Raw genomic sequence first — 24497 nt, forward strand, 5'->3', positions numbered from 1 at the left:
GCCAGAAGATCCATTTTATTTAAATGGAAAGATTCTAAACCCCCTACTACATTTCAATGGTTTTCCCGAATTATAACATGCTTAAACTTGGAAAAAATTAGGAGTGGCACTATCGACTCTTCGATTAAATTTGAAGAAACTTGGAGACCATTTATTCAACATTTTCATATGATGTAAGCTGACTTTTCCGAATCCTTCTCAATAACTTTTTGTTCGTATATAGAGGAGCGGAGTTAATGACAAATAGCAATTTTAACCAATGAAATAAGGCAGCCCAGCATTTGTTTTGTTTTTATTCTGTTTTATTTTATTAGTTTAGGGGGGTTTTTTTCCTTGTTAAAATCTTTTTTCTTTGAATCTTCCTCATGTTTAACTACTAAGAGATTAGGAGGTTTAGTTTACACGTTACTCAAGAATCTGCTTATGTGTATGTTAACCGTTATTAATGTAATCCTAATCTCTGTATCACTATCATTGTTATGTTTATATATTTGAAACTTAAGAAAAAGATTGATAAGGAAGAATGGATAGGTCAGGTCCCTGTTGCCTCAATATCCACTAAAAGACCGTATGAACAGCATCCTGCCTGTCCAAATATAGGGGATGCCCACACTTACTGACAGGGCTTGGTGTCAGCAAAAAAAAAACAACTCAGCATGGCTGCAGGTCTCAGGTGAGCAATTACTTGACAGGCTCCAGGATCAGGTCTGCTTAATGAATAATGGGAAGGTTACAGGCACATTCAGCAAAAAGGGAACTGTCACTTACCTCTCTGTCTTCAACTTGGAGATTTGTAGTTCATCCAGTGCTCAGTGGTAAATCAGAGGAAAAATACTCTCCAGAAATGTCCCATGAAAATGAGAAAGCATTATGCAGAAAGGCAGAAGTTCTGCTCTGTACAGAGCTATCCTAAGGTAATGGTATTAGCATATAAGCACCATCACAAGGATAGAGATGGTTTTGGTGACATTAAACTGGAATGCTGAATCTCCAAATAAAATTAAAGATTGAAGTCATAGTCCAACTCCAACACAAGTAAGGAAGAAGAGAAAACAAGTTCTGCTTTGAACCAGTTTTAATCATCCAACATCGACTGCAAGTTTTTTTTAAAAAAAGTTTTCCATACCTAAGCTGAGCACTGTATCCCATATATAGTGCAAAATGTAACGTGCCCTCTTATAAAAGCTATGCAGAGAGAACATCCACACAGTACAAAATTAAACTAAGTTACTCAAACCCTACACGGTTTTCAACATATTTATACATAATTGGCTATTTGTGTACTAGCGACTTATGCTATATTTTACAGCTTTCTAAATAACCTGTCCAGGAACAGCATCAAGTTTGGGAAATTTAGGACAAAAAGAGAACAAACAAAATCCTTTCTCACTATTTTTTAATAATAAATTCCCCAGTGATCTCAGGAAGCTTAAAGGGGGTTCAGGAACAATGGTGCTAGTAAATCAGATGGGAGCAAAGAAGAAAGTAAATGGTGAACTAATTCCTGGACCAAGGCAATTTCTGAATAGACAGTTAAAAGATTGTCAATTACCGTAAATCATTTCTACAAAATCAGTACTTTAGAATTAAGTATATGAAAGTTGTAAAAATAATACAAAACATTAAAGGTTATTGCTGAAAAGCATAAAGTTGGCAACAATTTAATCTGAAGTTTCCAAGTTGTAATTCCATTTGAAACACCCATGAACTAAAGCCATCTGAGGAACAAAGATTGTTAAAACATCGTGCACAGGCAAAGCACAATAGAAGTAATAACAGATTGCTCCTCACAGATTGCAAGATACACGAGTATACTCAACTATCATAAAGAGTGCAAGGATTTAGTTTCATATACCACCTTGTTTGTGACCTAGCAGACTTTATAAGCACTTTCCAGCCAATTAGATATTTTGGAACTGTAGTCAATGTTGCAACATAGGAATCATGCAGCCAATTTGCACAGAGCAAGCTCCCACAGACAGCAAAATGCATAAATAATCTGCTGTAATAACGTTGGATGAAGGATAATTATTAGATAGAACCACAAAGGGAATTTCCCTTCTTGAATTCATCCAAAAGGCCATGTCCACCAGGCTCTCAATTCAATGTTTCATCTGGGAAAAATTGCATCTGAAACTGTGCAGAATTTTATTTACTGTAAGGAGTATCAGACAGTATTTTTCTCTGTTAGATGGGATTTGCACACATAACCTTTGTGACTATATCACAAATGAAACCCAAGCTCTTCACTCCTTTTCCTGTACTATTCTAATAGCATATCATTGCATTCTGTGCTTAGTTTCTAGTAATATATATCCAATAACATGGGCCAAAGTAAGTGGACCTACCTACAGTAGGCAAGTTATCTCTTGAATAACAGACGAGGCAAGAGGGGAGCACAGACTACAAACTGTTCAGTGATACACCCTCTTTTCATTGTTAGCATCAGGAAGGAGGTAGAGATGCCTGAAGACACACGCTCAGCAATTCAGGAACAGCTTCTTCCCCTCTGTCATTCAATTTCTAAGTGGACATTGAACCCATGAACACTACCTCACTACTTTTAAATTAAATTCTGTTTTTTGCACCACTTATTTAATTTCATTATCTAATATATAAATATATACTTACAATAATTCTGTTCTACTTATCATGTATTGCATTGTACAGCTGCTGCAAAGTTAACAAATTTCACGGCATATGTCGGTGATACTAAACCTGATTCTGGTTATACATTGACAGTCAAAGCAAAAGCAAACATAATCATAGCCATGTTAGCAACTTCAAATCCTCAAGGGGAGAGAACACAACTACATGAAAAGGAAACAACATCTCACTTCAGAGGCAGTCCTTTGGCAAACAAAGCATCATAAACCAAATGCAAATACAATCTCTCTGACCATTCTTCATTACTTACTGCTTGCTCTCTTCACTTGGAGATTCTGATGTGTCACGGTGCTCATCTGATGAAAAATCTTCTCGTTCAGTCTGTAACAAGAATGGCAAGGACTGACAAAGATCATAAGCAGAAAAACTTCTCCAAATGTTATACCGTTTAATATCTTCTATTCTCTATGAAGTCTCTCTTAAGCTACCTTTGTTCCAAATCTTAACACCATTAATTTTCCTTCACAGGACATTCTTATTTCTCAAGGGATTAGTTTTGCATTTTTTTCCAGGAGATATGAATTTTTATGGTTTGGTTTGTTACAAGATCATACCCCATGGGGCACTTCTTCGCCAAATGTTGTTAGTGGAAAGCAGAAGAAATTTTTAAAAAACAGATGACCCCACTCAAACAATTCTCCAGTATGTCTTCAAATTCCAGCAGAGACAGTGCTGCATACTGCACTGGTCACAATTTTCATATTTTGGGCAACTACTCTATGTTTAACAAATTAAAAATGATAGTCAAGATCAGTCAGAAGAAGTCAACTCTTTATTTACCTTAATGTCATACAAGGATCCATTTTATATACATGTATCACAAATCTTATTTGAAGACTAATCTTACAAAGCCAGATTTACACGATATAACTAGCAAGTAGCACTGCTTCAATGAAACACAAAATTCAGAATCTGTTCAAAAATTTTGTTAGGTGTTGCAATCAAAATTTTAACTTAACTCTGACCATACTAATTTCTTTCACTGTGTTAAATAAGATGCTGTCTGGTGATAATGGCACAGTAGAACTGGCTGCCAGCAGGGACTACATTGACTAGTATTTCCATAACAGGCTTTGAAGCAGCCAAAGGTTCAGATGTTCATTTATTATCAAAGTATACAACTCTGAAATTCTTCATTTCTTCAGGTAGCCATGAAACCAAGAAAGAAAGCAGCACAATCATCAACTCCCAAATCCCACCTCCTCACACACAAAGAACTGAGAAAATCTGGTGAAAAAACACAATATAAAAACTATAAGACTGGAAAGTAAGAGTGTATAGTCCAAGTCCACAACAAAAATGCAGAAAAAACCTGGCCAACACACAGCAGCAGGCACCCCCCCCCCCCCCCCAGTACAGAGCAACCAATCAAAGGCGAGCAGGCAGTGCTCACCCTCTACATTCACTTCGATGCTTCCATCTCCCTTGTTGTTTTAATTGACGAAGAATGGAAGCTATAATCGGTGAAACAGAGCCAACCAGTCTTGCATCCTGTCCTGCTGCCTGCCCACTATAAGGCTTGTGCATGTGGTCTCTGCCTCCCAGAATCCTGACAGAGCGCTCAAACACCCAAACTCCGGCATTTATCTTGATGCTTCAATTGCCCTTGGCACTTTAATTTGCAAACAATGGAAGCTATAACCGTCAAAATGGCGTTAAACATCAGCTTGCGCACCATCCTGCAGCCTTCTCGCCACGAGGTTCGCTCACACTGCCTCTGCTTCCCGGAGACTAGAGTGCTGAGGCACCCAAAAGATCTCCATACAGCAAAAGCAGGCTCCAACAGTTCCAGAATCACATTCAAGATGAGATACAAATGTAAAAGTGAAAAAGATGGTTTCATGATCAATCCAGAAGATGTTGACCAAAGGAGCATTGTACGCAGGCACCAATGTCCTTGAATGGAAAATCCTACAAAAAGTAGTGGATGTGGTGCAGTCCATCATGGGTAAAGCCCTCCCAACCATTGAGCATTTCTAAACTAAGCAGCACCCATCATCAAGGACTCCCATCACCCAGAACATGCTCTCTTCTCACTGCTGCCATCAGAAAGGTGGTACAGGAGCCTCAGGACTCACACCATCAGGCTCAGGAAGAGCTGTCAGTCAACGTACTCTTGAATCAAAGAAGATAACTTCACTCAACTTCACTTGCCCCATCACTGAAATGGTCCCACAACCTATGGACTCACTTTCAAGAACTCTTCATTTCATGTTCTCAATTTTATTTATTTATCTATCTATCTATCTATCTATCTATTTATTTATTTATTTTAGTATTTTCACAGGTTGTGGTCTTTTGCCTACTGGTTGAAATCCCAAGTTGGTGAGGTTGTTCACTGATTCTATTATGGTTATTATGCTCACAAGAAAATGAATCTCAGGGTTGTACAGAGTAACATATACGTGCTTTGATAATAAATTTATTTTGAACTTTAGAGTCTCAAACCCATAAAATCCAGCTCAAAGGTGACAGAGTGGGCATAACTAACACATAAGTTAAAAAAACAAGTGACCATGTTCCCTTAAATAACTAACACTGAGAAACTATTCAGCAACATAATTAAAGACACTAATTTCACAGGAAGAAGCAACCCTTGTATATTGTGACATATACATACTTGGATAATAAATTTACTTTGAACTTGAAATTTATACATATCGAATTTCATAGAGTGCACGAAAACAAACGAAAATAGGAGAAGGCCACTTGAATCCACAAGCCTGTTCTGCCATTCGCTATTACTTCAGCTGTTTTATGTTGGCCTAACTTTTCTCTACTGTCAATTCCCCGTAGCCCTTCACTCATGCAGGGTACAAAACTAAGAATACTGAGAAGTGGGAAAATTAGGTGAAGCACTTCACAAATACATTCTTTTGAAAACAGAAATGACACAAGGAGGAGTGGGAAACAGCATGGTGCTGGCTTGTTGATTAAGGTCAGAACAAATGAAAGAATTGGTTACTGTGCTGTGAGTGAGTGTGAGTGTGAGTGTGTGTGTGCGTGTGCGTTTTACTTTGTTGGCAAATCACCTCAATCCTTAACTCCTAGATAACCACAAGTCCAAGAAGTCTAGTTAGTTGGAGATGGTTAAACTCTCGGTTTTGGAATCTGATGAGCAGCTGGCACATCTGGGGTCACTTACAAAGTATGTGTCATCAATAGCGCGCTTCAGATCATAGTTTTCCTGTGAACTGTTTTCCACTGTACACAGACAACTAAGAAAAAAATCAACATGTTGATTTAAGAGTATACCCTTCTGTAAGGGGAGGATCTTGCTCTCCAATCAATAACAGTCGGAATATAAATAGGATAGGTGTTTTTTTTAGGGAGCAAACCAAGGACATTACAAAAGAATAATACAAGAAAGGTAAACAGTAGTGGTAGGAATTCTACAATTAGATAATGGATAGGCATTTCTAAGTTTGCTGATTGATTTAGGGATGAAATATTGCACTAATAATGCTAAAGGTATCACTGAGTGTCTGCAGAATATTCTAGAGGGAGAAGGTGAGTAGCCAGAGTCAATATATATCCAATAATACTGGCAGAAAGGGGAACTAGATTATGCAGGTGGACGTTAAAAGAATTAGTGAAGATATTAAGAAGCAGGACCACCCAAGTTAGTTATCTCCAAATTAATTCCAGTGCTACAGTCCAATGTGTACAGAAGTGTATACTAATGCTGAAGAACCAAACAGACATGAAAGAATGTTATTTTAATTAATAATATCACATTGGTTAAAGATTTGCAGCAAAGATTCACTAAACAAGATAGAGATGGATTAAAAGAAATATAGGGAATGCCAAAATTGGTTAGGACAAGTCAAAAAAGTGAGAAGGGATAACATGTACAGTATGAAAAGATCATCAAATTAGACTATATGGATTAAACTAGCGGGATAGTCTCATACACTATAATCACACTTTTGGGGCTATACCACATAGCACAAAGGCCCAAAGAAACAAATCTATAAGTAAAGTTCTTACAACTGTAAAATCACTAAAACAATTATAGTGATTAATTCCAAGCTGGGGTATAAAAATCACAGAATCTGTGCTTCTTTTTTAAACTAGTATGGTTTCAACAAGAGTGGGGCAATTCTGGATTTAGCTTTAGGACATAAAAGTGCAGAATTGTAAGAACATTTTTACAGTGGTAATCATTAATACATTAGACACAACATAGCTATGGAAGAAAGCTAAATTAAGAAAAAGCATCCAAATTGGGAAAATACAAATTTTATTGGATTATGAAGTTTTAGTAAAAGTGGATCAGAACCAGCAGCATGAAAGTAAATCAGTCTTATGGTAATGGAAAGTAAATTCAAGAGTGAGATGTAAAGAGTTCATTATTCACACAAAGAAAAAAGGTGCCAAATCTAGCGTTAACATCGTTAAAAGTGGATAAATTGCTAAAGCCAAAAGAAATATATTTCAGGTTGTTAAAAGCAGCAAGGGAGGAAATAATTGTTTAATCCTTCATGACTTTAAGAGTGATGCAGAGGACTGACAATGTTTATAAAGAGTGGAAGGAATAACCTGAGCACTTATAGACTAGATAGTTTAAGTTCAACAGTGGGAAAATCACCGGAATCAATTCTGAGAGGCACCATTATTCAAAAGGCACAGATTAATCAACGATGTTGAGAATGGATCCATGAAGGAAGGTCTTGTCTAACTTGATCAGAGTCTTTTTTATTTTTGAAGAGGGTAAGAGCATGAATTACAAAGGTGGTTGACAGGGTAATTAGGTCAATGGAAACATATTAAATTCATGATAGGACAGCAAATTGGATCCAGAATTGGTCAGTATCATGAAGAAATAAGTAATAGCTCACAGACATTTTAACAGGCTGCTTTCATTACTTACTCTCTTGCTCTGTTGGAGAACATAATGATAGTTTAGTGAAATATAGGGACCATGAAAGTTTGCAGATTTTTAAAAAATAGCCATGTTGTTGTTAGTGAAGAGAAAACTGCTAAAGTGTAAAACAGATGGTCTGGTTAATTAGACAGAAAAGTGACAAATGACATTTAATCCAGTGAAGCACAAGGCTGCACATTAGGGATGTGTAACATACCAAGGATCTACATAAAACAAGTGAAGGTGTGAAGGATCAAACAGAGCTTGAAGTGTATAGCCACAGATCCTTGATGGTAGTGAGTCAGGTCAATAAGATGGTTAAATCTCTTAAGTGGAATCTCTTGCGATATTTGCTGATGTACAGAGTAAAAGTTGGGAGGTTACATTAGAACCTGTGTGTAACTTGAGTACTCCAAAATTCTGGCCACCACATTACAGGTTAGATATGACTGCACTGAATAGGGTGCAGAGCATATTTACCAGGATGTTGCTAAGAGCAGAAATATATTAACTACTAGACAAAAGGGTGACACGTTGGGGCACCCTTTGAGAGAAAGGTAGTGCAGTCTGATGTGACCAGAATGAACATTAAATTTTCCTTAATGCTATTGGTATTGCTTTGCTTCAGAAATTGAAGAATAAAAACCAGTTTATTAAAGAAGAACGACGTGTAGCAAGGCAAATACAGCTCCTCCTCGATTAATGAAGGACACTTCTCATGGCAACATTTCTGATTGATCAGCCACCCTTGTGCCTCTTGTTGTCATTCTGAAGATGTGCAGTTCTTTCATGCGCCGTCACTTCATTTCTTCTGCTGTTTGTTCTTTGTCTCTGATCTTGGAGACGTGCATTTCTCAGCTCCTTTGTCTCCTCCTTTCTCCTCCTTCTGTACCTGTTGTTGTCATTCTGGAGATGTGCATGCCCCTTCCCCTCTGTCTCCTCTTCTCTCATCTTTTTTGTCCTGACTCTTTGATCCTGGAGTCGTGTGGCCCTGGCCTCATCCGATTCTTGTTTTCTCCCTCTCCTTGACACTTCCCAATGACGTTTGGCATCCCCCTTCTCTTTCCAGGTGGCATAATTAGGCTGACCATATTTTTTTTTAACCCTAATTCTGGATGGAAGATACAAAGCAGTAATACCAAAGGAAGCTGATTATTCTTGATGATGTGGTTGGCGCTCTCCTAAATGGACGTGATATAATCACTGCTGTCCTTTGACTGCAGCAAAAGATTTGATGGGTGTCTCGAAGTACGTCAGTACTGGTTACGGGATGTTATGTCATGCTTAAATTTAAAGAAGATCCAATGATCAGTTTTTGATTCTAGTCAAGACTTTTATACATTCTGGGGACCATTTTTGAGTTATTTTCAAAACCTTTGATTTGTTGTAAAAGTAGAGATGGTGGCTAATAATATATTTTATTATATGATAAGGATTTTTAACCCCCTTTTTCTTGCTTTTCCTAACAGCTCTGACTTTGGTAGTGGGTTTAGATTTTTCTTCTGTACACAAAATGTTTTATATTTCAATATTACTATTTAATTTAATTTTTATGAATACAGGGTTTGTGATTGTAACTGTATTTTTAATACAATGTATTTGGTAATTTTTTTGACTTCTGGTATTCCTTTAAGCAGAAACTAATAAAAATATTGAAAGGGAAGTACGTCATTACAGCAAGATTTAATGATCTCTTATTGATGGGTGACGGTTCGATCTGTCCCAATCCTGCACATGCTGATGGTGATATGTGACCGCTTGAAATAGAGCTGCCCTGCCCTTTTGCTCCAGTTGGTGTCTCTGCTGAGGCTGGCCATGCATATGCGTCGTGATGTCGCGTCATGATTTCCATGATGGCGGATCGGCTCTTGGATGAACGCCAGCCTGCTGATTTTTGCGAATAAGCAATTTTATACGAATATATAATCCTGAACTTTGCCTGCATTCTGTAAGTTAGCGCATTTTAAGTCGACTTTAGCCAAAAAAAAAGTGCCACTGTAATGCACCATTTGCGCTAATTGGAGGTCACAGACATACAGAGCGTTTTAGTAATATACTAGATTATTAGGAAAGATTGGATAGGACGAGTTGTTTTTCTTGAAAGCTGAATGCTGAAGGAAGTCTTTTCAGATGAAAACCAGAAGATGGGATTAGGCAGGGTAGTTCTTTCTCAACAAGCTATAATGGACCCAATAGCCACCTTCCATGATGTGTGTCCCTTTGAATATACTCTCATACACCGAAAGCCCTGAGTAACTTTTGAGAACATAAAATATAGGAGTAGAATTAGGCCATTTGGGCCATCAAGTCTCCTCTGCCATTTTATCATGGCTGATCCATTTTTCCTTTCAGCCCCAATTTCCTGCATTCTCCCCGTAACCCTTCATGCCTTGACTAAACAAGAATCAATCAACCTCTGCCTTAAATGTACCAAATGACGTGCCCTCCACAGCTGCCTGTGGCAACAAATTCCAGAGACTTACCACTCTCTGACTGAAGAAATTCCTCCTCATCTCCATTCTAAAAGGATGTCCCTCTATTCTGAGAGTGTGTCCTCTGGTCTTAAACCCCCCATCATAGGAACCATCCTCTTGGCATCCACTCTACCAAGGCCTTCAACATTCAATAGATTTCAATGAGGTTACCCCTCCATTCTTCTGAATTCCAGTGAATAGAGGCCCAGAGCCATCCTTACTTAGATAAGGGACCCAAAACTGCTCACAATACCCCGAGAGGTCTCACCAGTGCTTTATAAAGACTCAACATTACAGCTTTGCCTTTATATTCTAGTCCTCTTGAAATGAAGCATAACATCGCATTTGCCTTCCTCACCACCAACTCAACTAGCAAAGTAACTTTAGGGAATCAAAAAAACAATAGTTTTTTTCAGTTATACAAAGAGTAAAAGGGAAGTGAGAGTTGATATTGGACCACTGGAAAATGATGCTGGTGAGGTAGTAATGGGGGACAAAGAAATGGCAGATGAACTTAATGGGACTTTGCATCTGTGGAAGACACTAGCAGTGTGCCAGAGGTCCATAAGTGTCAGGGTGCACAAGTGCTTGCTATTGCTATTACACAGGAAAAAGTGCTAGGCAAACTCAAAGGTCTTATAGTGGATAAGTTACCTGGACCAGATGGACTACATCCCAGAGACCTGAGAGAGATCGCTGAAGAGATAATGGTTGCATTGATCATGATCTTTCAAGAATCACTTGATTCTGGCATGGTCCCGGAGGACTGGACGTTTGCAAATGTCACTCCACTCTTTAGGAAGGGAGTAAGGCAAAAGAAAGGAAATTATAGACTAGTTAGCCTAACCTCAGTAGTTGGGAAAGTGTCGGAGTCTATTCTTAAGGATGAGGTGTCAGGATACTTGGAGACTAATGATAAAAATCAGACAAAATCAGCATGGTTTCTGTAAAAGGAAGCTTAAGCAAAGTAAACAAAGGAGAGGCAGTGCATGTCATTTACTTGGATTTTCAGAAGGTATTTGATAAGGTCCTACACATGATGGTTAACAGGATAAAATCCTATGGTGTTACAGCAAAGATACTAGCATAGATAAATGGCTGACAGGCAGCAGGCAGCGAATGGGAATAAGAAGGGCCTTTTCTGGTTGGCTGTCAGTGACTAGTGGTGTTCCTCAGGGGTCAGTATTGGGACCACTGCTTTTCACATTGTTTGTCAATGATCTGGATAATGGAATGGATGGCTTTGTGGCAAAATTTCAGTTGATACGAATTTAGGTGGTGGGGTAGGAGGTGCTGAGGAAGCAATGCGATTGTAGCAGGGCTTACACAAATTGAAAGAACAGGCAAAAAAAAAGTGACAGATGGAATAGTGCGAACTATTATCCAAATGGGGAGATGGTTCAAACATCAGAGATGCAGAAGGAATTAGGAGTCCTTGTACAAGGCTCCCAAAAGATTAATTTACAGGTCAAGTCTGTGGTAAAGAAAGCATATGCAATGCTGGCATTTATTTCAAGGGGAATAGAATATAAAAGCTAGGAGATAATGCTGAGCACTAGTCAGGGTGAACTTGGAGTATTGTCAACAGTTTTGGGCCCCATATCTCAGAAAGGATGTGTTGTCATTGGAGAGAGTCCAGAGGAGATTCACAAGGTTGATTCCGGGAATGAAGAAGTTAACATGTGAGGAGCATTTGGCAGCTTTGAGCCTGTACTCATTGGAATTTAGAAGAATGCATGGTGGGGGGGGGGGGGGGGGGGAGGGACATCATTGAAATATATTGAATGTTGAAAGGACTAGATAGGGTGAATGTGGAGAGGATATTTCCTATGGTTGGGGTTTCCAGAACTAGATGGCACAGCCTTAAAATTGAGGGGTGACCTTTTAGAACAGAGGTAAGGAGGATTTTTTTTTAGCCAGAGAGTAGTGAATCTGTGGAATGCTCTGCCACAGACTGCTGTGGAGGCCAAGTCCCTGGGCATACTTAAGGCAGAAGTTTATAATTTCCTGAGCAGTCAGGGCATCAAAGGATACGACGAGAAGGCTGGTTGAATGGGATCCAGGATCAGCCATGATGGAATGGCAGAGCAGACTTGATGGGCTGAATAGCCTAATTCTGCTCCTATGTGTTATGGAATCCTGCACAGGGACGCCCAGAATTTTTAAATTTTCCCTCCATTTAGGAAATAGTCTATGCTTTCATTTCTTCTACCAAAGTGCATGACCAAACACTTCCAACACAGTATTCCATCTACCACCTTTTTGCCTTTTCTCTTAATCTGCCTAATTCCTTCTGTAGCCTCTCTACTTCCTCAAAACAACCTGCCTCTCCACCTACCTTGGCATCATCCACAAATTTGGCCACAAAGCCATCAACTCCATCATCCAAATCACTGTCCCAGACACAAGTCACCAGCAGCCAACCAGAAAAGTCTCCCTGTAACCCCACTCTTTGCCTCCTGCCAATCAGCCAATGGTCTATCCATGATAGCATCTTTTCTGTAATACCTTGGAAGCTTAACCTAAGTAGCCCCCTGTATGGCACCATGTCAAAGACCTTCTGGAAAATTCAAGTACACAGCATCCACTAATTCTCCTTTGAAGAAATAACAAGGTGGATAGACAAAGAATTCCATCAGATTTATCAGGCAATACTTTCCCTTAAGGAATCCATGCTGACTATGGCCCATTTTATCAAGTACATCTAAATACCCTGAAACCACATCCTTAACAATCGACTCCAACAAGTTCCCACCCACTGAGGTGGCCTGTAATTTCCTTTCTTCTGCCTCCTACCCTTCTTGAAGAGTGGAGTGACATTTGCAATTTTCCAGTCTTCTGAAACCATACCAGAATCAATTGATTCTTAAAAAATCATTACTAATGCCTCCACAATCTTTTCAGCTACCTCATTCAGAACCCTGGTGTGTATACCATCTGGTACAGGGGACTGACTTCTCAGCTCTCCAAGCACCTTCTCCCTAATAATAGCAACTTCACACACCTCATGCCCCCTGACATTCTTGAACTTCCAGCATACAGCTATTGTCTTCCACAGTGAAAACTGATGCAAAATATTTAATCAGTTTTTCTGCCATTTCTTTGGCCCCCATTACTACCTCTCCAGCATCATTTTCCAGCGGTCCAATATCTACTCTCGCCTCTCTTTTACACTTGATATTTCTGAAGAAACTTTTAGTATTCTCTTTAATATTACTGGCTAGTTTACCTTCGTATTCTATCTCTTCTTTCTTTATAACTTTTTTTTTTACCTTGTTGGTTTTTAAAAGCTTCCCAATCCTCACTAATTTTTGCTCTATTAAATGCCCCCCTTTGGCTTTTACATTGGCTTTGACTTCTCTTGTCAGCCACAGTTGTGTCATCTTGTCTTTAGAATACTTCTTCCTCTTTGGGATGTGCATAACCTGTGCCATCCAAATTGCTCTCATTCCAGCCATTGCTGCTCTGCCATCATCCCTGCCGATGTTCTTTTTCAATCAATTTTGGTCACCTCCTCTCACATGAATGAATGAAATTAATATATTTCGGTCAGCACAAACATTAACAAAAAGCATCATTTACAACGATGATTTCATAAGACAAAAAACATAGATATTCTTTAAAACAGACCAAAATGGTGTAGGCTGAAGCTACAGTTTATTACGCCTACCCCTTTTACTTATACAACAACATATTTAGCATCAATCATCACATCAAAAACAAAAAATTTCATAATCTTTTAAAACAAAATTCAATTCCAAATATCATTTGTTTACATTCCATTCATTTTAAATCATGTATTTTATATTTGTTCATTAATTTTTTAAACTTAAGTGTAGTGCATGTTTTTAAATTCTTACTACAACTGTTCCATAGATTCACCCCTAACTGAAATACAATGATTTTTTACATTTATTACATTTACATGCCTCCGTAATTTCATTTACTCTTCTGTAGTACTTTAGCTCTTTCTTCGCAATTTGCAGAGTGAATTCTATCATATTATGATCACTGGTCCCCAAAAGTTCCTTTACCTTAAGCTCTTTAATCAATTCCAGTTCTTTGCACAACACCCAATCCGGAATAGCTAATACCCTCATGAGCTCAACTACAAGCTGCCCTGATTTTCCCCATCTACCTACATCCTGTGATCTCCCATAACTATTGTACCATCGGCCTTTTGGCATGCTTTCCTATCTCCCATTGTAATTTGTAGACCACATCTTTACTACTGTTTGGGGGTCTACATACAAATTTTATCCTAATTCAGTTAAGTATAACATTACTGAACAGTGCAGGAGGTTAGTCAGTATCTGAAAAGATGAAAGGGAAGGTTGCTCTTTTAGGTGGAGACACTCATTACTGAGCTAAGATCAAAGAGTTCCACTTCAAACACTGATATCCATTTTCATGCAATTGTTGACTTAGCTGCTGCATCCCCCAAGCACTGCAGTCATCTCAGATTTTTACCATTTACAACTTGCTTTTTATCTCCCTGTTGATTTCCATCAAAGAAATTCAATGTAAAATAATCATTTCTAGTTATTTTTTCTAGCTTTAGTAATCACTCTGCTTCTTGGTTGTATTATTCTGAATTTATTAAATCTAATTTCCACAGACCATTATGGCTGACCTTAAAGCAAACAGTGATTCTTGGTTACTTCACACTCCTAAGCATCCAAAGCGAAAATAAAAGCTAGCAACAACCAAAGTCACCTCATTAACTAATCATCTTAGCATTGTACTCAGTAGAACTTCTTTGTTCATTTACTGTGGCTGTAAGGGACATGACATATTGAAACATAAAAGATTAAATAAGAAGTTGATTGAAGACCTACAGACTTGTTAGGAGATAAACTTTGTGGGGAGTGTATGTGAAAGGAGCTACAAAATTACAGCTGGGTCATACGCAGAAGTTAGAAAAAGCTTCCTCTAAACAAAGTGCGCTAAAAAATCAGAAAGCTCATGGAATAATCCAATCCATGCATTGTGTGCAAAGTTTTATTACACTGTACTTCAAGTGCTTAAAGAACAATTATTATAGTATTTCTAAAGAGAACATCTACTTTTCCCCCCAATGGTGGTCACTCTGGCAGTTAGCCTAAATAAACTATCTGTACTTTTAAAATCTGAGGAATTTGTGTAATTTTGCTGACTCTGCCATTGAGCCATAAACAGCAGCAGTGGCACATGCAACAGAACCAGGTAACTCATTTTGATCTGAAATGACAATCATTTTTACCTGAACCTCCGTGTTAGCATTATGTTCCTTTGCCTGTACGTGCAGTTCCTCTGTCATCTTCTCCATCTCCTAGAAACAGAATAACATCAGATTCTGAGCAATCTGTAAATTCTACAAAATCAAGACATGGACCATAGATTAGATCATCAATGAGGTGAAAAAATTAAAGCCACGACAGGGAGAGACCAAAGAAACACACATACAAGAAAACACAACTAAGTGGGGGAAAATAAAATGAAAGTGAGAGCAAGAGAAAGTGAGGGTAGAAAACAAAAAACATGTACTCGTAAATGCCTCACAAACAGACAAAAAAAATTTCAGAAGATGCTATCCTTGAGATCCAAAATGAACAATAATCTGGTTCACTGTTTATTGGCAAGAGCCTATGTAATACACTGGAGAAAGGCAAATGAGAATCATATCTTATAGCTTTGGGTAGATAACCTGGCACAAAGCCAGAAAATAAAGCTGCTGGGGAACACAACAGGTCAGGGAGCATCTGCAGAGAGAAAAATAGTAGTTAATATTTGGATCAAAACCCTTCCTCTGGACTGACCAGAAACATCAACTGTCCATTCCCCTCTATCGTCAATTGTCTACTTACACTCTACAGACACTACCTGACCTACCAAGACTCTCCAGCAGGTTGCTTTTTCCCCACTCCAGATTCCAACATCTGCAGTCTATAATGCCTCCATTTTACTAAATCTGGTAACAACCTCATCCAAATTACAAGGAATATAGTTCAAAGCCCTTAGTATGGGAAATGTATTCACACAAAGACAAATAACTTTAAGTTGGCCATGTGACATTTATGGACATGCCCAGCGCATTTCCTGAATCCAAAATGCAAAACTAATCTCAGTATCAGAGTAAGGAGATATTAGATTAAGATTTATGATTGTTTTTCCTTCTCTCCTTATACACAACTTCATTGCCTCAGCCTGCAGCAGCATATTTACAAATATACACCCCAGATACTAATACTATAAAAGTACGTCCACAGATCCTAAAACAAAGAGTTGTTATTAGGGTGGTAAAAAGGCAAGATGTAGAATAGCAGAGTAGAGAGCTATGACAGAACTTCACAAAACACTATTTAGCCCAAAAGTTGAGTATTGTGTAGATTTACCCTGCCATGCTTAGATTATCATGTTGGCAATAATGACATTTGCTTTTATTTCAATGCAATCAGATTTTATAACACTCCTTGTGAATTAAACACAATTTTAATTCCATTGTTATAGAGGGTTAAAGATAATAAAAACATATACACTGAAATTATGTATCAAAAATTATATTTAACATGTTTCTCTACAAGAATGTTCATATCCATGAACAATGTGTAAAATTACTTGATATCAATGTTGTAGTATTCAGAATACACTACATATCACTTTATCTTTTTCTTTTTGTATTTGCAGTTTGTCGTCTTTTGCACATTGGGTGTTTGTCCATCTTGTGTGCAGTCTTTCATTGATTCTATTGTGTTTCTTTGTACTTACTGTGAATGCCAGCAAAAAATAAATCTCAAGGTTGTATAGGTACATATATGGACATTGATAATAAATTTACTTTGTACTTTTAAAAATATTTAGATTTTGTTTTACTTCCAACTCTGGACCAATAATATATAAATGACTTTGAAAAAAAGCACTGAGTTTTAAGATTAAGGCCAATACATTATAAACAACTCCTTGCCCTTTGCTGTTAAACTTCACCATTTTCTAATCTGAGTAAATTTGAAGCAAGCTTTCTTACCAATGTCAAATATATATCCATATTGTTTATCAGGTCAAATTATTTAACATTTTCCCAAATAAATGGATGCTTTAGCACAGGCTTTCAATTCATCTGCTTCGTACAATGTCGAATAAATGTAACACATGATGAAAATATCTATTTAGGCCAAAAGTAACACCTCCAATTTTTTTTTGTCTATGATCATATACCATTTGAACTAAGGCTTCAACAGCTGCTTATAAGCTATTGGATATTCATCTCAGCCAATCAGTTTACAATCTTTTACATATTTTTCTTTTGTAGTTCCCTAACCACTTAGGGAATCCCCACATTTGCCATTTAAAGGGAATTTAAGGGTTAAGTGTGCAATTTTTTTTCCCCAGTCAAAAGTGTTAATGATGGCACAGCCAGGGCAATCAAGCTCTGCTTTCAAACTTTAGTTAAAGGTAGATTAATATAGCAAGTTTTACTCATTCTACCATTGGGATCCAAAAAGCAAGATTTGTTGGTTATTGTAAATAAAAGGCATTTATTTGGTATCTCACTAAATGTGGCTCTTTCTTTCAGATAGACTTGTTTAATTCAAATGTAGCTGGTCTCCCACAGGAACCCAATACACAAATTTTCAGTTTCTCTTTCTGGTTCAGGTACTGATATCAGTCAAAAGTACTTAAGTCCGGTCCACCCAAATATTTAGTACCTCAAAAATAGATCTGAAAGAATCTTGTCAAAATTCAACAAGAAGAATTATAATTAAGGTTTTGGAGGGATCCTATAGAGATTTTAGAAAAATTTAAAATGTAGTGTACATTCTATGCTCAACCTAACTTGCCAAAACACAGATTTCTATGTTGTTTTGCTACTGAGCTAAATGCAGGTCACACACATCTTTTTAACGATGGTCTGCAATCACTCATTTTTTGTGGCAAGGTAATGATGGGTATAATGTTGAATTGAGATGAATAAGCTCAAATTTTAAACAACTAATTCAAAAGAAAATCTCAGTAGTGCACCTCAAAAATAGATACGAAAATAACTCATCAGTCTTCAATAGGAAAAATTAAATTAGGCCCCACTGGGCTATGGAGAACCTCTAATGCAGTGTTTTAGAAAAAATGTATACTCTTCATCCTTATGCAATTAAGAAGGAGGCATGCCAGCAGCTATATTTCATTACAATTTTGAGGAGGTCTGGTATGCCGCCCAAGACAAACAATTATTTTTCACAGATATACCATGGAGAGCATTCTGATTCTTTACATCACCACCTAGTATGGAGGCACCAAATCACAGAAGGTGGAAAAAAAAACTGCAAAAAAACTCAGCAAGCTCCAAAATGGGCACTGGCAAGTCCTTCTCACCATCAAGGACATCTTCAAAAGAAGATGCCTCAAGAAAACGGCATCCATCATTAAGGATCCTCAACATCCAGGACATGGCCTTTTATCATTACTGCTATTAAGGAGGAGGTACACACAACACTTTAGGAGCAGCTTCTTCCCCTCCCGTTAGATTTCTGAAAGGTCCGTGAACCCATGAACACTACCGTATTCTTTTGCTCTCTTGCTGTACTATTTGTTTTTATATCTTATTATGCATTGCTGTAAAGTAACATATTTCACATTAGTAATAATAAAACTGATTATGATTATCACCTTTAAAAAATACATGTATGTATACTATATAGTTAACTGACAGGGCTATATGCCTACTGTTGAGAGGTGAAATTAAATTGGATAACTCTTTTCAACCACTGTAGAAATGGAGTGAACATCAATTATTTTTAATGATTCTGATTAGTTTATCTCTGATAAAAAAAACAAGAAAACAAATAATAAATATGTTCCGTACTTGCATAAATTATTTTGGATGGTAGGCAGCCAAAAAATAACAGCATCTGGCCTCTGACTTCATAGGACATCACTTCATAATACGAACCATGTCATTTTTAAGCATACTTTAGTCCTAGATTAAAATTTAAAATCAATGAACCTACACATTTTTCCCAGTTTTCCCATTATGTAGTGATTTGATTTGGTCCCATGCACACCAGTTATCTGAAGTTAAATCACTTCGACAGTGGTTCCTTCCTAACAACATTCAGAATCACAGACAGGATAGCAGAAGTATCTGATCCAGTGTCTATTCACATTTTCTGTGGACCTTGAAGGATAGTGATCAGCTCCATAAATTAGCATTCCTCATTTACAGCACATTTGCTTAAAAACTGCACAATGCAGTGCAGTCCGGTGAAATTAATGAAGAAAATACACAACCCAGTGCATGGTATTACATTATAGCGGCTAATACATTGTTATTTTCAAATCTGAAAAGAGTAGAAAGATCAACTAAAAATAAAAGCAACAGATGAAAAAGCTACAGGTTTTAAGTAACAACGGAGCACTATGAAAACCACCTACATGCCTGGACTAGTGAACAAATAAAATGTTAAGGGCTCCACATTCCTTGACACAAGTCAGTGATGCATTGCTGAAAATGAACACCAGATCAAAACAGAATCCAGTTGGCCTCAATTTCTCGCAAGGATGAATAGAAATACAGAACAATCTCTACAGCAAGTTTTCAAAATCTCAGAATAACCTAAAGCAATTTACATCTCATAGAACACTTCTGAAGTGACATCATGGTTAAGATGAAGGGAATCTACAGACAGTTAGACATTTTGTGAACAAGAACCCTAACCCAACAAAAAAGTGACAAGATAATTTAAAAAAAGTATAAACTCAGGTCTGTTGAAAGAGAAATGGACTTGCAAGATCTGCAGAATGGTGTAGTTGGGAAATGAATAGGCATTATACGTGAAGTGTTAGTTCAAGGGTAAACTGCAAGGAAGTAACTCAAATAACTCTCTGCAGTTCTCTCAATAGCACCACAGCGTTATTGGTATCCATTTGAGAGAGCAGATAGAATCCAATTTTAATGTCCCTTTAAATAAAGGGGATCACCATAGTACAGGATTCCCTCAGGAATTAACTGAAGTATCAGCATAGACTAAGTGCTCAAGTTTAGTAAATTAAATCCACAACAGTGCACTTATTGAGCCAAGCCAGACACACAGCAACAGTTACTGTCAAAGCTCACCAATAAACAAGAATCACTTCACCAAAATATAGGATAGCCACTGATTTCTGGAGAATATTGGATAAACATATCCAATTTTTTCATACTCACTTCCCTTTTAGCCTCATACAATTTATTCACAAAAAAATTCAGATGATACAGAAGCACTGGAATTAACAGACAACTGAAAGGACAGGGTCAGTGAAGCATGTTTTACATCGATAATTCATTTCCACTAATATTAATTCAACACAGGCTCAATGACTTCTTTCAGTCAGCTGCATCCAGTTCATGTCCACACACTGCTGTCACAGTCTCATATCTCCTTACTGTTATAGCAGGAAGCAATTAATGTCCCCACAATGTATGTGGTGCTCTGATTAATTACAAACGTACTTGAAGGGAGAGTCAAAAAGTAAAAGCAGGTCTAAGCCCAAGGTAGGAACTTTACCATAACAAAATTACAAAATAAATTGCTAAAAAGTTGAGCAACACACACAAAATGCTGGAGGAACTCAGCAGGCCAGGCCCACTGCAGGTTTTCCCCTGTTTGTGTATTAAAATGTTGAAATGTTCCTTAAGTTTTCCCCATGGTCTAATATTTATCCAGCAAAAGACTCAGTTTCCAGACAAGGAACATTCCAGAGTTAATTTTTGGTCTGTGCTGTGTCAGCTTCTTCTAGTTAAAACAGTGGCAGAAATTATATCAAGTGCTTGACTAAGTGGTATCAATGCAAAAATTCAAATGAGAGCACAGGTTTTGCTAAAGCTCAGTTGCTCCTTACAGACAAATTGTTGTTCCTTTCCGTGCTTTGTGACGCATCGGGCAGTAACCTTGCCGTTTCTTTAGCATTTTTGTTTGATTTTTAAAAAGGCTGACTTGCTAGCTCGACACTCAAAACAGCATGAATGGAAAGCATGCAGGGAGCTAGCCGGATTCTAACCTGAGACCGCTCACCTCAAAATCTAGTGAGGATGCCACTACACCACCAGCTGGCTTCATAAACAAATAGTTTACTGATATTCATCATTAAGAATCAGGTAAAAGACAGATCTGCATTTACATTCCATCTTTCACTTCAATTGACTGGAATGACTTGCAGAAAACAAAGGAACTAATTTGTGCATAAACTGACTAGATACTGTTACTTGTAGCTTTAACTGAGCAGTATCAACCAGAATAACTGAGGGAGATCCACAAGATCTTTTGAGCCTATCAAATTGGAAAGAAGGCAGGCAAGGTGTCAGGTTAATATCTCATCCAAAACAAAATGGACTGTTGAGATTTTTAAAGTGCACAGGCCTCCAAAATGGTACTTAAATAAATCCATTTCTAGTGACTTAAAAAAAGACAGCACAACCCAAATGGAGGGCAATAAAGGACATACTTACTGAAGAGATGATGGAACTGGGGAAAATCTAGAACAGTATTCTGGAGGTTAGCACATAGAAAACAGTTGAGATATCACTGTACTTGCCATTGAAACTGTACATTCAATAGTAAATAACTCAAATTGTCTCTTGCGTCGTGCAGTGCTTTGTAAACAAAACACTGAATTCAGTATAATGTACATTTTCATACCAATATGATTTATTCTTAAGTGCCCCGAAGAGTTCTGTCAAACTCATTCAAACTCAGGGCAATTAAGAATAAGCAATAATAAGAATAAGTCTTTTGCAGTAATACTTATAGCTAGAGCACAGATAGTGCCAGAAAATGGATAGAAAAGACAAACTGTACAGACCTTTCATCTCTTCCCACCTACCCATCACTTCCCCCAGGTCACCTCCTCCTTCCCTTTCTCCTATGGTCCACTCTCCTCTCCTATCAGATTCCTTCCTCTCTAGCCCTTAACCTTTCCAAATCATCTGGCTTCACTATGACCTTCTAGCTAGCCTACTTCCCCTTCCCCCACCTTTTTATTCCTGCGTCTTCCCCCTTCCTTCTCATGTTGAAGAAGGATCTCAGCCTAAAACAGCAACTGTTTATTAATTTCCATAGATGCTGCTTGATCTGCTGATTTCCTCTAGCATTGTGTATGTGTGTGTGTGTGTGTGTGTGTGTGTGTGTGTGTTGCTTTGGATTTCCAGCATCTGCAGAATTCTCATGTTTATATTTTATAAACTGCTTTACTTTATAAACAACAGTAAGGTAGATACTAGTTTTGTTGAGAATATAAAAAGAAATAGAAGCTGAGGTATGCCATTCAGCCTCTTGGCGTTTCCTCCACAGATGCTGCCTGACTCAGCATTTCACGTGTGTTGCCTGGAAACACTTTACTTTGCAACATTCTGAATACTACCTGATCACTGGAACAGATACTGAGCCTCAATCACACATCCCAATAAAGATCAGCATTTGGTTATTATAATTACTCGTCAGATGTTGCATTGGAACATCTTATGTTCTCGTCCCGTGGTAATTGTTAAATGAAAACATTCTGACTGAGTGGTAGATTGTATGAGATTAATTTACAGAATTGAACCAAGCAGAAGGAAATGCACTAAAAAAAAATTCAGTATGCAAACCCAATCATAACTTCATTATGTAACTCACCCCTACTATGATATTGTAACAGATAGAAGACAATTGACTTAAGAGATTTCAACTTACCTAAAAGTTACTCAAAGTAAAATATCCAGGAGCAGTTATTTTTTGTACAGTAGAGCATGTTTCTAAAAGTAGTTTCGACATTAGTGCCGTGCATCACTTCCTGGACATAAAAATAGTTCAAGCACGCTGACTATCTACTAAAACTATGTTTTAAATGGTAACATGATCATTATTTAGTCTCTATTTTTTCCACACCTGCAATAGATGAGCTTTTAAAGCTGCATAAAGGGCTTCTAACCTATACCAGATTGGTTCCTAACACAGTGCAGTGAAAAGATTGAGCAGAAATCCCAAGCTGAAGATCAACAGAAAGTGAGTTTAAAGTGTTATGCACCAATCTATATGGTATGTCAGATATTCAGTGTTACCAAGAGGACTTGAACATTTTCCATTAATGTTTGATAGATTAAAAAACGCAAATGCTTGGTACAACTTTCACTTGGGAATTCTATATTCAAACCAAGCAAATAAAACTGGATCACTCTACGTTTGGTTAATTGTTTGTAAAGCTATTTCAACCCTTGGTTAAAAAAAAACAAGCCTGGACACTGCACTGACAGACTATTCTCTTGCTTGCACATCATAACATCTGCAGACACAATAGTTTCAATCAACGTTTGAAGGACAATTACCAGTTTTGGAATTTAGATAATTTCTTCTCTTATAGTCTCAGAGTGCAGAGGTCCATAATAGCACTTCCTGATTTAATCAGGCTTAAAGAATCTAAATCAAGACTGAAACACAAGAGACTGCATGCTGGAATCAGGAACAACACCCTGGAGGAACTCAATAGATCAAAGTGGCAGGCTTGTATGACACTGAATCTCGAGTGACAAGATCAAGAAACACAAGAGAGATGATTTTCCCACTGCCCACATAATCACAGCCTAACCAAAGAGTGACATGCCTTTCATTTTCCCAGTCCTTGAAATGCCGATTTTTTTAAAAAGCCAAGATACCAATAGGGCAAAAAGGAACAAGAAAGTTAAGCTTAATCCAGGATCGCAGAAAACAAGTCACCATTAAATTCAAATTGTCAGGGTAGAGTGACACTGAATCTGCAGTGAACCCTGAACAATTAACATTTCACCTAGCCAGGTAAAGTCTCGACTAAAAACATCAACTGTCCATTTCCCTCCATAGGTGCTGTTTGACCTATGGAGTTCCCCCAGCATTTTGTGTGTTGCCAGCAGGCCATGAATTCCCTTCATAGAACAGTCAAAACTATCACAATCAAAGGCCTTCATATTATATTACAAATATAATCCAAAAACTCCAAACCTGACATCCTTACCTTAAGGGTCTTGGGATTTGCTTCCTGGTGCCTTGACCCGTCATTAACCTGCATGAGAAGGGTTTCTGTGCAAATATCCGCAAACACTTTTGTACAAACACTGTTTGAAAAGAGAAATGTTTTAACAGATTAAAACTCAGGCATGGCAAGTGCAATATTTATTTCAAATAATAATTAGGCTCCATTTTAAGTGCTTAAATTAAATCTGAGACCCACCTCCCCCACTAGCAGGACTTTACTGTATCACTTTATAATCATTATTATAACCTGAAACCAGGCTCTAGAGTTGGAAAATGGAGTATTTTCTGCTGATCCTAGACACTGCTCAGCAAAATTAAAACTCATGCTGAATAGTTCATATTATTGTACATTAACAATTTGCATTAGTCCCAACTGCACCCCCGGGTGACAGTCCTCCATTTCCAACACCAGTCATCAAGCAATCAGGTGCTGAATAGAATTGATTATCCAATGATAAACATATTGAAACTATTAAAGATTATTTCACTATCTAG

The 24497-nt window shown here is 37.6% G+C and overlaps 1 protein-coding gene across 2 annotated transcripts in view; it reads right to left on the reverse strand.

Annotated features, from left to right (window-relative positions):
- Window positions 1–24497, reverse strand: part of tnrc6ba (trinucleotide repeat containing adaptor 6Ba) — a 196546-nt gene that overhangs the window by 142418 nt on the left and 29631 nt on the right. For both annotated transcript variants that reach the window (XM_059953568.1, XM_059953567.1), the window contains exons 3-5: window positions 23983–24082; window positions 15251–15319; window positions 2918–2988 (exon numbers count right to left, since the gene is read on the reverse strand). In XM_059953568.1, the coding sequence (XP_059809551.1) occupies window positions 2918–2988; window positions 15251–15319; window positions 23983–24036 (194 nt within the window). In that variant the 5' untranslated portion in view covers window positions 24037–24082. The remainder of the gene's footprint in view (window positions 1–2917; window positions 2989–15250; window positions 15320–23982; window positions 24083–24497) is intronic.

The sequence above is a fragment of the Hypanus sabinus genome, chromosome 29, assembly GCF_030144855.1.
Source record: "Hypanus sabinus isolate sHypSab1 chromosome 29, sHypSab1.hap1, whole genome shotgun sequence".
Lineage (NCBI taxonomy): Eukaryota > Metazoa > Chordata > Chondrichthyes > Myliobatiformes > Dasyatidae > Hypanus > Hypanus sabinus.